Source organism: Cyprinus carpio, chromosome A14 (genome assembly GCF_018340385.1).
Source record: "Cyprinus carpio isolate SPL01 chromosome A14, ASM1834038v1, whole genome shotgun sequence".
Lineage (NCBI taxonomy): Eukaryota > Metazoa > Chordata > Actinopteri > Cypriniformes > Cyprinidae > Cyprinus > Cyprinus carpio.
Window position 1 is genome coordinate 22,733,941 of NC_056585.1, and position 15,069 is coordinate 22,749,009.

A 15,069-nucleotide genomic window follows, 5' to 3' on the forward strand; every position below is an offset into this window, starting at 1 on the left:
ATTTTTTTTTACATATTGCTAGTCTAGCATCATTGTTTGTAATGGTGAAGTGCATCCACGTTTACCTGTTGTAGTCATAACGCGTTATCAGAGAACTATCTTGGCTGAAACTGAAAATTATTTAAAAAAAATGTAATTAAATGTTTTACTTTTATTTATTTCTTTATTTATTTCCCATTTTGGTCAAATATTTTCAGTTGCTGAAATGTTCAGTACATCACTAAACGAAAGTGTTTTTTTTGTGTGTGTGGTGACAAATAGATGGAATATTCATTCTATTAAGCCACCGAAGTAACAATAAAAAAATGGGGATACTGTAGAGCTAAATGAGAGATTAATGTCTCTCGCACCATCATAGTGCACATTATCTCATTCTCAGCACTGCTGCAAGTATATGTGTGGTAATTTGATAAAACTGCCTCCTGCCTCTCCTCTCCACAAGACATCAGCGGGTGCCCAAAAATATCTGCTGTGTTTCTAAGTATATAGCTGTTCTCCAGCGTTTTTTAAATGATGCCACTGCTTGCTGCAATTTTCATCAGTGTTGGTGATAAAATGGCATGGACAATTAGGAAAATGTGTTTGCTGTTTCTGCACATTGCACCTCTCATCTAACACACTCCATCTGAAAGCTGTGTAACAGTATGTAGTGATGCCTCTGAGATTTAACAGTTCCTCTCCTTCTCTGCGTTGCACAGAGGTACAAGTACATTTGTATTGCTCATGATATTGTGGTACTTTCCTGTCTAAGCCAGTGATGTGAATCTTTCTTATGGCCATTTAGAGAAAGGGTACTGTAGCACATTGTTACACCCACATCACATATATTTGGACGTAGTATACCACAATTGCAGGCAAAATAGAGGCTTTGTCTCTGAAATCGAACTTCACCTTGGTTATTAAATCAATACTGTTATGCACTTGTGGTAATGCAGTGTGTCTCTTTAGCGATGCTGAATGGCCCAAGTTTCAAGGTTCTGACAAACCATAGGAAATAATTTATTTATCTTAAAAAGCAGAGGAAAAGATTGTGTTGAACTTCAGCATTAATGGATGAATATGATTTATGACTCTTTAAGTCAGTTGTGTCAGTCAGTTGTTCCAGGACCAGCCCTGTAAAGCAGCAGTCACCAATTAGTGAACCACAGTCCAGATGCAAGCCTATGACTGATTTCACCCAGAACACAAATCATTTTTCATACAATACCATAGTTATAAACAGTGTTTTTCTTTCTCCACATGGAGAAAGAGTGAATCTGAACTGATATAAAAAGGTGCAGTTAGAGATAATATTAACACATGAAATTAGACATGTTACTATAGTGTAATGCTTTTTTTTCTGAAATGAGAGAATTCATTCTTTTATTTTCATAAATATTACCCTCATTTTTATTTATTTATTATTATTATTATTATTATTTTACTTTGGCACAGACTTTGGCCTTTTTCCTTTTTTTTAAGCTACTTCGGAGCAATTTTGAAATGTGCTATGCAAATACACTTATGTCAAGTTTGGGGTCTGTAAGTTTTTTTATTATTAAATTAATACTTTTTTCAAAGATGCATTAAATTGATCAAAAGTAACAGTAAAGACATTTTTAATTTTACACAAGATTTCTATTTCAAATAAACACTCTCAAAAATCTTGGGGAAAAAAACAAACAAAAAAAAATCATTTTTAATGTTGATGATAGTAAATTTTTCCAGAGCAGCAAACCGGCATATAAAAATAATTCTGAAGGATCGCGTGACACTGAAGACTGGAATAATGATGCTGAAAATTCAGCTTTGACATCACAGGAATAAATTACATTTCAAAAATATTAAAACTGAATTTTTTCAATTATAGTAAAATTTCACAATATGATTGTTTTACATGCTTTTTGATCAATTAAATGCAGCCTTACTGAAACTAAACGTTTGAATGGTACTGTACATTGAATTGAATTGAGTTTTTAATTCTGTACTGGACAAGTCTGTAGACTTGACTGAACTTTGAAGTTGAAAGGTAACTTGGCCATTAAAAAAGAATTATGAATTAAGAAGCATTATGTTTTTGTATTTTATGGATTCAGTGGTTAGCATGTGCCATTTACAATCATCCCTCTTTTCTGCCCTTATCTTCTCAACACTTCAGTCTTTTGTTTTTGTTTATGTTATTATGATAATTATGAGAAATTATTCCTGATAAAATCGGGTACAATCCAGTCATTATTGAGAGCCACTCTACATAATGCTTTTGTGCTCCATTTGGTTGTAATTATTATGGCCCTCAGCTGAGACATTAACAGAATTATTAACAGAATAGCTGTACATGAGGCACAAAACATAGCAGTAATTTATTGACACTGAAGAAGTTCAGGATGTCTGAGAGGGAGTGTTTCTTCTGACTGAGATGAGATGCTGCATTTCTTTAAGTTCTCACCCTGAGTGAACCCAACAGAGTGACTTTGCCACAGTGCTGATAGCTGACCAGAGATACATCTAACGTCTCGCTGATGTTTATCTCAGGTGAAGTATCGATCCCAGGTCTGTCCCTTTGTGTCCACTCGTAGAATCTCACACATAATCACAGATCAAACTTTCTCATCAGACTGACCGCTGACCCTCAGAGTGCAAATCCTTTCAACGTCCAAACTTCCCAACCACTTTCTGTACTGAGGATGTTTACGGGATGTAGCTCAGCACTGAGCCGACAGCCTGTCCCAGAGGAGGTGCGATGTCACGGCTGGTCTGTGACATCAGGAGTGTTCCTGTCAGTGTGTGTGGGAGCTCAGTGTCTGTGTGAGTCACCCGGAGCAGACGACTCCAGTCTGTTCACTGAGCATTGGAGCTCTCCTGATGGCACCGGGCCGGCTGGGAAACATAGCATCCTGCGATGAGAGTGAGAGTTGAGGACCTTTATGGATACATGATGAAGGGACATTCTTAGCATTGCTGCTACAATAGCTGTATATCTGTTTGTTACAAATTCATTTTAGGCAGTCGGTTCACTCTGTGGCCACCATCTTGGTAACACTGAGTGATTCGCAAAGTACATAATAGGCACATGTACGCTATTGTTCAAAAGTTTTGGGTCAGTATTTTTTTTTTTTAAAGAAATGCATACTTTTATACAGCAAGTATTCATTTAAATGATCGAAGGTTACTGTAAAAACTTGTATCATGTTTAAAAAAGATTTCTATTTTTCAAATAAATGCTGTTCCCTTGAGCATTATATTCATGAAATCATCAAAGAATCCTGAAAAAAAATGTATCATGTTTTCCACAAAAATATAAAGCAGCACAACCATTCTCAACATTGATGATAATTAAATCTTTCCTGAGCAGCAAATCAGCATATTAGAATGATTTCTGAAGGATTATGTTGCAGAAGGATTACTGAAGTAATGGAAAATTCAGAAAATTCAGCTTTGTCTTCACAGAAATAAATTTTCTTTAATGTATTACAAGTATTACAAAGCATTATTTCCCAAATTTCAAATTCTTTTAAACAATAACAGCCAAACAAGATATTACATGTTTAATATAGAGTTATGTTGCACTAGATTTTGGACCAATGAGCTTTCAGTCTTGAGTGGGGCTTCCCAGCACAACCCTGGAGACAAAGAACTCAAGCAGTTTAATAAAGTGTAATGATTACCAAACTCCGATTTAGATGGAAGAGATTTTACTGTCTTGTGTCTGGTTAGCTTATGCTTAATTGTCGCAGATATTGAAATTGTAGCCACAATATTCATGTGCAAACATACTTATGTAATTCATGCAGGAAACGAGATGAAATAACACAATTTGCTGTTATTTAATCTGCTGTCTCCTGTATAAATCTCAAACCTGCTGTAGATTTTCTTTTTAAGTGCATCAAGCTCTCAGAGCTGAAACACTGAACACCTTCCCCTAGTGATGTTTGCAGAGCGACACAAAGATTATTTACCGTTTCTTTCTTCCCTTGGCTCTGATGAAAAACATAATTTGATTTACAGCTCTCTCTGTAATATTTCCACATCATTTGCCACACTCAAACAGTAAAGATTACAGCCACAAGACCCTGAGGTTCTGTAATCCATTTTAACAGAGCCGTTCAGTTACTGCAACAGCAGCCCAAAGGCTCGGCGTGGATATTAATCTAACCTCTTCTAATGACTTTCAGTTTGAATTTCACTTCACTTCTGCATTTAAGGAGATGGATATGATACAAGCACATGGATTTGAAAAATCAAGCATGATAAATCCAATATGTGTAAAATATTATCAATATGAGTCTAAAAAAAAAAAAAATTCAAGGACTGTACAAGTACTTCTTCATAGTGATACAAGAAATACATTACGTTTCAGCCAGTTGGTCAGCAAGTTCAGTTTTGCATTGGTTCACCAGCATTAACCAGCCTGGACTAGCTGATATATAAACAGGAAGTGTGGATCCATGAGCAGTGGGTGTGTTATTGTTGCTTTGCATGGGCATTGATTTATTTCAAATGCTTTATTGGACAGGTAAATGAGTTAGACACGTCTTGAAAAGCAATTAGTTAGCCAGATAACGTGCAGAATAATGTAATTTGCTGTTGCTCCATGCACTGTCTCTGATCTTTTCACCCTCTTACAGCATTTGCAATATCCTAACGAAGCACATAGTCAATACAAGATCCAACGTAGTGGGAGGCGAACGATTATAATGACTCAATGAAGTGCACACGGTGTACTCGCACATATTCAATACGGCCGGATCCATAGACCGAGCTGAAGAGCAACCAATCCCCAAACTCCATTAGCATGTTTAAGCAACCCTAAAACATAGATTGCTGATTGAAATGCTAATGAGAGAGAGCGTACAACAGACCAAGCAGGGAACAGTGAGGATTATTAGGGGGGAAAACATCAGATAAAAGGGGAAGTAGTGATGTTAGGAGAATGGCAGAGGGACAAAAATACTATTTTTTACACTGGGACCAAAAGATTTTTAATTAACAGTTGTTTTTTCATGAATGTAAAGTGCAATTGCAAAATAATTTCTACAGTGTTGTTTTAATATCAATCAAAAATAGAGGAAAAACAGTAACATCTTGCATAATGTTATGACAATATAAAATAATGGTTTCTATTTTAATATCCTTTAAAATATAATTTATTTCTGTGATGCAAAGCTGAATTTCCACCTGCCATTACTCCAGTATAAAGTGTCACATGATCCTTAAGAAATCATTCTAATATGTGGATTTATTATTAGATTTATCAATGGTGGCAATGTTTCTTTCATTCTACCTAAAATAAAATGTTTTTGTATATTTAATTTCAGTTCATATTTATTTTAAGTAACAAAAATGTTTTTTTTTTAAACCCTGGTTTTTAAACCTGATTTTTAACTCTCATCTTCCATTGGTTGGACAGACAGATAGTCCCACCGCAAACTCATGCCATTGGTTGATGTTGTTAAATGTTTTATACTTTGCAGGGATATCAGCCTATAAAATGGTTTATTTATAGTTGTCTCTGCATACGAAGCTGAGAAATACAATTTGTGTTTATCACCATATTGTATGTGTTTATCACCATATTACTTCATACTATCCACTGACACGTAAAGGATTTTAAATTTCGAATCTCATCTTGCATCTTTCTGTCTTCCCTCCTTTGCCCTTCAGGAACACTTCACACCAGAGTGCAAGTTTAAGGAGTCGGTGTTTGAGAACTATTACGTGACGTACTCCTCCATGATCTATAGACAGCAGCAGTCGGGCAGGGGCTGGTACCTAGGCCTGAACAAGGAAGGAGAGATCATGAAGGGCAACCATGTGAAAAAGAATAAGCCCGCTGCACACTTCCTTCCCAAGCCTTTGAAAGGTAGGTCACTATGTAGTCAGTCTTATTGCTTATGAAGCAGTTAAAGGATTAGTTCACTTGCAGAATACAAATTTCCTGATAATTTACTCACCCCCATGTCATCCAAGATGTTTATGTCTTTCTTTCTTCAGTTGCAAAGAAATTAAGATTTTTAGGGAAAACATTCCAGGAATTTTCTCCATATAATGGACTTCAGTGGTGGCCAATGGGTTGAAGATTTTCATTGCAGCTTCAAAGGGCTGTACATGATCCCAGCTGAGGAATAGGGGTAGAAAAAAAGTACTTTTTAACCACAAATGCACGTCTTGCACAAGCTCCACAATGCAAGTGAACTAGTCCTTTAAGATACTCCATAAAATGATTTTTGAACGGCAGTATCCAGCTCTACAATATTTGTGACCCTGGACCACAAAACCAGTCTTAAGTGTCAATTTTTCAAAACTGAGATTGATGTATGGTTTGTTAGGATAGGATAATATTTGGCCGAGATACAACTATTTGAAAATCTGGAATCTGAGGGTGCAAAGAAATCTAAATATTGAGAAAAATTCCTTTAAAGTTGTCCAAATGCAGTTCTAGCAATGTATATTACTAATCAAAAATTAAGTTTTAATATATTTACAATAGGAAATTTACAAACTATCTTCATGGAACATGATCTTTACTTAATATATTAATGTTTTTTGTGATTGTTAATAAAATTATGATTTTTTGAGTTATAAAATGTATTTTTGGATGTTGATACATATATTGTATTTTTGCTTAAGACTGGTTTTGTGGTCCAGGGTCACATTTAATCAACTAAAAATGAGTGCAATCTCTATAAAATGATTCTTAAAAAGCCTCTTGTAACCATGAATGACTGGAAAAGTCATTTTTTAGTTTGTGGGAACCCTTGAAGATTTATCTACTGGGCAGGAAATAAAACACAAAGCATATTTTTATTGTGTATTGTATCTTTTTTTCATTGTCAAAATGAAAATCCATTATATGTGCCCCACTGAATGCTCTAAACTACAGGCTCCAGGCCTGTGAGCACACAATCTGCCCTTTTATTGTCCCTCCACCTGCGTTTAGTGTGGCATGCTGTCTTAGGCTCCTTGCTGAGGTGATGAGGTGTGGATAGTGGAGTCCGTAAGAAGCGCTGCAGACTCCAGCACAATCAGACAGTTTAAAGCGTTGTCTGTGGCAGAAGGCTCTGGAATGATAAAGCAGCTTTTGACAGCAAACAGCGCTGTACCCTTCCATCCAGGCCAAGCCAGCCATCTCAGAGCAGAACACAACAGAGCTTTGTGCAATTGCGAAAGTTCCTGGAGGCTTTCATCTGCCGGCTGCACACGTTTTTGTCAACGAACACAGAGAGAGTGCGTTCTAAGCACAAATCCTAACTCTCTGGAAGTTTTTTGTTGTTTTTGTTGCTTTGGAAAAAGGATGAATGAAAGCTTACATTTTAAAACATTAAGAGGCTCTACGCATAAATGGTACGTTTATTTCTGAGCATCAAAGATGTGCCAGTTTCAAGGTAAACATTTACTTTGATTGCTTTTAGATTGACTTTTAATGCCTTGCTCGTCATTTAGTGGACGCATAATTGAGATTTAATGAAGAAGAGACGGTTCTTTAAACTATGAGCTGCTTTGTTTTTGTGTAAAACAGTAATTTATCAAATGACTCACGCTGCACAAATGAGTTTTTGAACATAATGTCTGATAATGTCACAATTCAGCTATTAACAAGAAATCAATAACGCTTTTCATTGCTTAAAGGATTAAAACAAGGTCTTTTATTTGATTATAATTAAAAATGGAGGCTTTAAAGGTTGGGATTATTTTTTTTTCTGAGAGAATGTGTTTTAGCTTTAAAATGCACTTCCTTTTTCTAAAGAGGCTTGTAGTGTGGTGAGAGGATAATGGTGATGTAAGAGACAGCAGGAGTAATGCATTTGCTTGGAAGGACAGTCTGATGCTACTGGCTCCACACTGCATTCATTGCGGAGATGCTTTACTAGAACTGATTTCGGAGGCCATTGCACAGCCATTGAGTGAGATGTATACTTAAAAAGGGTGAAATAGCAATAGATAATACACTTATTCAAGATTTGAATTTTCTTCCTTGCAACTTGCAACTTTATTGCAAAGTGTTACCATAATCTTTCATGTAGAAAAGTTTAGTTGTTGTCGAGGAGAATTATGCAATTTGAAGAGAGAGAGGGAATTGGAATTTTGCTTGCTGCCTTATAAATATTCTCCAGCAGTATTCTTCCAAAGGACCAATTAAGGATCTGTCTCCTCGCTGTGAACATGGCTTCGGCTGCCAGCTCTCAGCTCACAAAGCACTATAGTCTCTATTTAGAGTGCACACACACACATAAAGTCAGCCTGTACGATCATTACCATTGCCAAAGAACTGGACACCATATGGCTGATGTATCTGCATCCATAATCCCTGAGCTTGAGGCCTCATTTATGTTCAATTACTATAATTAGAAAAAATGTTTTAAACATTTAAAAGTGCTTAACACTTCAACCATGTATTGCCATATTGACTCAGTCACACTTTAAAGCACACTGGTCCAGAAGGTTTGACTTTAATGACTAGCTGGTGTATATGACAAACCCCTACAGAAAGCTCTACAGAGTGCACTAATAATGACCTGGCCACCGGTCTCTGAAACTCCTGCATCCTTCTGGTGAGAAGCTTGACACTCGGTTGCACAACCAATACGTCAACTATCGATTCGTAGAGCTTTCCACTTAAGTGCTGTATCGATTGCATGTTGCAGGCAGAAGAAGCTTTGTGTGAGGTTAAAGGAAGTCTTTGTGATGCTCCCTGCACTGCACATCCATTGTTAAGACGATCACACAGATGAATTTGAGCATATTGTAGATTGTAGATATAATCTTGTAGATTTCTGGAGTGATGATGTGAAAGTGCTGTCTGAAGTGCTTGGGTCTGATGTTTGTGTCAGATAACAGGAGTGGCATTTTCTAAACAGCAAGACAGATATTAGCTCTCTAAAACTAATGTTTCCGTTGAAAAGTTAAGGCATGGAGTGAACAGGTGCCTCTCAGAAGCTTTTCTGCTTGACACATTCTCCCATAATCACTTGTCACTGCCTGCTCTGCTCTGCTGTAACTCAGTGGGACTGTCTAACATTTTAACAATTTTCAGCAGTATTTTTCTAGTTTTTACAGTTAAATGATCCTTCAGTCTGTTACTGTCACTTTTGAACAATTTAATGCAGCATTGCTTAATAAAAGTATTAATTTCTTTTAAAAAAAATCTTGCTGACCCCAAACTTTTGACCAGTAGTGTATATATTTGTCATAATGTAAACAGAGTATCTCACATTTCATAATAGGAATGGGTTTGAGACAAATTCAAGTTCTCTTCTCATTCATTTTTTTTTTTTATAAATAACAGGCTTAGACAATTACCAACCACTAGTTATTGATCACATTGAAGGTTGACATTTTCTGTGCATATTTAATAAATGCCTAAATTGCAAATGCACATACACAAACACAATTCAAGAACATTTTGTTGTTGTTGTTATTGATCACATTTGTTTGTTTTACATTCTGTTTTTCTAATTCTGTACATTCTAAAACTGACAGAAAATGTTCAACCTGTTCACGTTTAATCAGGGGCATTCATGAAGTAAACAAGCACATTTGCATCCCATTAGCATTTTCTCTGTGCACATCTAACATATAATGTTGGGATGTTTTTACTAACCACACGCTCTTTATTTGTTTCCTGTTTTTCAGTGGCCATGTACAGGGAACCCTCTCTGCATGACCTGACCGAGTTCTCACGTTCTGGTAGCGGCACACCCACTAAGAGCCGGAGTGCCTCCGCTGTGCTGAACGGGGGCAAAGCTGTGAGTCAGAACGAGTCCACGTAGCCCGGTTTGCCCGGCCCGCTACCTTACGCCTTCACCAAAATCTCTGAATGCTTGTGACTTCAAACAGACTTCTCTCCAAAAAGCTCTCAGCGGTTCAGGACAACATGAAACATAACATAACCACTCGCAAACTAGAGTAACATTTGATTTGGACTTCTTTATAATTAGCTCGGTTTTTGTTATGTTAGCTTGTTTTTTTTTCTTTCTTGATCACCACTATAATAGCCTTTTCCATGTGAAACACAGAAATTGTAGCCTTTCTTAAAATGGGACGTTGCATTTAAGTCCCTCTCAGCAGTTAAACATCAATCATCAAGGTTCATTTCCTAGCATTGCAGGTCCTGATCAAGTAATGCATTTGTTAAGAGTTCAGGGCAGTCAGTGAGGGTTTTAGCTGCACGGGTGCGGTGGAAGGAAGGCACCCCTGTCCTCCATGCTTCCTAAGTGTCTGAAGTGATAGAGAAGCACCCAGCCCAGTGCGTGGGGGGCTCCTGCATTCTTGTGCACTCGCTTAGAGGGCTTGGCTCTCTAGCATGGGAATATAAAGCCTGCGTTCTGCTCACATGATGAGTGAAGCTGAGCCTCTCAGAAGCTGATTGTTTGAATTAGCTGTGAGCTTTTCTTACTTTCTCTTCCTCTTGTTTCTTCCCCAAATCAGTGTTTTTCGAGGTTTAAACAGTGACTGGAGATCTAGCGCACCAAAGACAGAACTGTGAGAGTTTCCCCTCGAGCCATCAGACCACACGGTACATATATACGCATGACAGGAAGCGATGAACAGGTTTTTTTTTCTGATTAGTGAGAGGTTTCAGTATTCGAGGAGATGGATGTGTGGTTCATGAGGGCTGTTCGATGTCACCCCTTTTGTCTCTTTTGCGTCCTGTTGTCCGTTTTCTAATTTCCCTTAGTCTGTGTGCTTGTGTTTTTGCCTTTCCCGCACATGTCAACTCTCCTTTGGTCAATGCTGGTCACCGTTACCGGTGATTTCCGAGACATGGCGGGACTCCCACCTGGACTGCGTTTTGTGTATAAGTAATGTATAAGCATTATGGTGGTGACAATTTTTTATTTAAATGAGCAAACAAAAAATGATACTGTGGAACTTAAGTTGGTTGAATTTTTTTAGGGTATGTCTAATTTGTAAAAGTGAAAAAATGTAAAAAATTACAAAAGAAAAATCTTGTACAGGGCATGTACAAATCAGGTTGTGTACAATAAGGACCCTTTTTTGTGGCCTGCAGTACAGTATATATCCTTTCCCTCGAGCAACATAACGTCATTTATGCTACAGGGGGGTTCTTCTCTCTTCTGTTTCTTTCGGGGTTTCTTCTTTTAGATGAACATACAGTATCTGTTGCATGGGAGACTGCAGGGAGGTGAGGAATAGAGCTGCATGATGTAGGCTGTGTGTATTAACTCCCCCCTGGATCATATGTTCCAAACTACCAGGATAAAACTGACAAACAACATGTATGTACTGACTGGCACTCTGCCACGTACCTTCAAGTTGTTTCGTTTTTGTTGTGTACATACAATGCACTGAATAAAATGTTTATATTAAGATATACTTTTAAAATGTGTTTTTGTGCTTTATTTATTGACTTCGATTGCTGTTATTGTATTATCATTCTACAGGCCGTTCACCAGGCAGCCACTCTCGTCTTTCTCTTTGCCAATTTGGTTTGTTCTAATGGCATCTTACATCTTATTTTAATCTACTTACTTCTGGAATTGGGATATTAAATAGTCATATTGTGCCAACAAAATCAAATACTGAAGCAACAGAGCAATCAGATTGATGCCAGGGGAAAAAACACTGGGAATCAAAAAAACTGTTACACTTTATTGCTGTTGTTGGAGGACTTTTGTGTTGTTTCCAGTGTGAACAAAAGTAAAATGGCATTTAACAGAGGGCCGTGTTGTAAGAAGGTGACAACTAGCACTGCACTGGGGAGTGAATGTTGTTTCCTGGCTGGTGCTGGCAAGTGGTTGAGCCAGTGATATGGCCAACTGTGTCCACTTCCTCTGGACCAAGATGAATCGTCCCTCGAAAAAGCTTTAATTGCCTGCAGTCACGACTCCTGCATGCCTTCTACCTTGTGGAGCAATTACATATAATAAATCAATATGGTGGTAAACAGCATTATGACCAAGACTGGGTTCCCTAGAATAGTGTGTGTTTATATTAGAAACTCATATTATAGAGCAATACACAGCACTGTAGATCTATACAGTTCACAATATGGATGTCGATACTCTTCATCCTGTATAATATTATGTTGATATTAAGATGTCAGTATTGGATATAGCCATTTAAAAGTTAGGAGTTGGAAAGGTTTTTTTGTTTGTTTTGTTTTTATGACGATAAAATAAGTCTCTTACGCTCACCAATGCACTGGCAATGATTTTTTTTCATAATTGTCTTTACTGTAATTTTTGATTAATTTAGATTAGATTACATTAGATTCAACTTTATTGTCATTATGCAGAGTACAAGTACAGAACTAATGAAATGCAGTTAGCATCTAACCAGAAGTGCAAGAATATAGTGTTATATATACATATAAGTGCAGAGTAAGTGAAGCTATGATTTACAGAATGTACAGTGGAGTTGCTATATACACAGTATAAAGCAGAGTATGTACAGAATATAAATAAGAATGCAATGTAGGGATTATATGTACATTATGAACAGCAGCAATGTAGGGTTCTTACTTACGCCAAACTTTTAAATCGTAGTGTATATTTACATTCATTTTATTGGCTTGATTAGCTTTTTTCCATCATTTAATGTTCACTTAATTTACTAACACTGTAAATATAATCTTTAGCAAATCACAAAATAATAAATTCCTATACTGTACATTATAACGTGACGCCTAAATTAACTTGTAGAATTTAATATTAGTACATTCCTGTAAAATGTTTACCACTTTTAATGGCTGTAAATGTATTGTGTATTTGTGTGAATGTGAGGGAATATAATGATCGCTAACAATGGTAGAAATAGTGAGAATGTCTTTGGTTGCAGTGTAGTATGTATATACAGCAATCAAGTGCTCTGTCTGTTATTAGCTCTGTAAGCTGGAATGAGCTAAATCATGAGTCTGTTCCACAGCAGCAGGTACGACATGTTTTAGTTCTTATGCTGCTGCTTTATGCACTCCCATTATTTCCTCTCTGTGGCCCTTTCTTCTTGTTCAATGGCCTACACAATGTAATTCATTAACACAGACAGTTCTGTAGCACTGCAGGCTGAAGCCAACTGGACAGACAGCAGCTCACAGAGCATCCAGCATAATGAAGACAAACCCTCAGGGGATCCGAGTAACTCACTAAAGAGACTACACATACCAAATGCAACTTAGAGACATTTGCAGATCTTATGAACAAAACGTGAAAGCAGCAAATGACAGCAAATTATCAATGTAAATGCTTTTTAGAATGTAAAAGGTTTGCATAAATAAAAGCATATCTTTAACTATTTAAAAAAATATATATTTTAAGGAATGCACCCATATTTTCAAAATATGGCCAATATAAAATTTCTGTACTATTTTGTCTAACTCAAAATAAAATGCTAAAAAAATAAATCGATCATAAATGTTACAACTGAATTTAGGCGTCACAATACTATAATGTACAGTATGATGTTAAAACATTTTTGTTTATTGTGAGATTTTCTATTAGTTAATTAAAAGATTAAGCATTAGATGATGTTAATTAAAAAACAAACAAACAAACATAGCTGATATAGGGCTGATTCTTTCTGTTGATGCAGTGACCAAGCCTCTCGTCAACAGAAAGAATCAAAGGATATACTCATATCTGCTGAAGAGCATGTTGTGTGTAGAGAGAAGAACTGGTCCAAATTTCATTTTAGTGATGAGAGCTAATTTAATTTGTTTGGGTCAGATGGGAAACATTATGTTTGGCTCAAACTGGGGAACGACTGAACCCTGGAGTTGGGCCTCTTATACAGCCACATGGCAGAGTGAATGCAAATGTATATCAGAACCACCATCAGCAACATGCAGTTCCTTCCCTGCAAGCATCTCCCAATCAGCCTGCAATTTCCATGCAAGACAATGCCAACATCACTGCAAAACAGATAAAGCAGTTACTTGAAGCTAAGAACATTGAAATAATTAAATATCTTTCTTAAGTTTCAGCACCACGGACAGCAATTCGAATAAGAATTACATCTATAGCTTTCTTTATAAGTGCCATTTCTCTTAGTTTCATCTATTTGTTAAGCTTCTATATGTATCATCTGTGTGGAAAATTATTCAATTCGAATGATATGAGCATATCGAAATCATCATCCCACTTACATTTTTACACCATTCCCCAATTACATTTCACTACATCATCTTTTTTCATAAAATGTCGACTTTCTGACTCACCCTAATATTGATCCTAAAGATGAAGTATATATCTGTCTGCTGGACCGGGCTGAAGTCAAATCAACATGAACGATGTCAAGGTAAAATATAATATGACATTATCAGACGTTTTACATAATAGCCTGTTATGTTGAAGCCCACAGCACACTTCTCTAGTCATGCCTTACCTAAAGGTCTTTGTATGTGACTGTGACTTCATATGTGTGGTTTGATAATTGCAGTGACCTCTGGAGAAAGTGGTTTGATCTCTGAGAGTGCTGGAGCAGGTGAGACTGATTAGGGTTCTCTGAAGCGCATGTGCGACTGAAATGTTATGCAAGAGCTGTTTATGTGCTCATATAATAGCTCTATAGGCTCAGAGGAATACACACATATATACTGTACAGCGCTAAGTTCACTGAAGGACATGAACGGATAGGAGAAGCTCTTGATGTGATGATCAAATGCTGTATCACATATTGAGATTGTTTATATGTCTATATGTTTAATTCATAGACACAATCCAGGGCAGAAAGCACAATCCACTCTGAATGCATAATCCAGCACTAATCATTTTCACTTTGACTCCTGTGCTTTGCCCTGAGAAAAGTATATGATGTAATTCTTTAAATTCCAGAATGAAAAAAAAAACAGAGCTGCTTATTATAGTTTAACCTACATATGAATTTGCAGTTATATAACACCTTAATGCTTAGTGATTTATAATATCCCTACGTGTTCTCTGTATGTCTGATTTATAATTTTCTTTAACCCTCATGATTCCACCCATCCTTTTTTCCTCCGCCTCGCCCATCTCTTCCCTGTTTGTGAGCAGGTGCAGTAGGGAATCCCGGACTGCGTGTGCTGCTGCAGTGGGAGGGATGTGATTGCATAAGAGAAGCAGACAGGCCTCTCCTCTCTCTCCCCCAGTCATGCAC

At 36.9% G+C, this 15,069-nt stretch overlaps 1 protein-coding gene across 8 annotated transcripts in view; it reads left to right on the forward strand.

Annotated features, from left to right (window-relative positions):
* The window catches only part of LOC109053053 (fibroblast growth factor 13), a 108,393-nt gene extending 97,071 nt beyond the window's left edge, over nucleotides 1-11,322 (forward strand). For all 8 annotated transcript variants that reach the window (XM_019070481.2, XM_019070482.2, XM_019070479.2 and 5 more), the window contains 2 exons: nucleotides 5,641-5,839; nucleotides 9,610-11,322. In XM_019070481.2, coding sequence (XP_018926026.1) covers nucleotides 5,641-5,839; nucleotides 9,610-9,746 — 336 coding nt within the window. In that variant the 3' untranslated portion in view covers nucleotides 9,747-11,322. The remainder of the gene's footprint in view (nucleotides 1-5,640; nucleotides 5,840-9,609) is intronic.
* The last annotated feature ends 3,747 nt before the right edge of the window (nucleotides 11,323-15,069 follow it).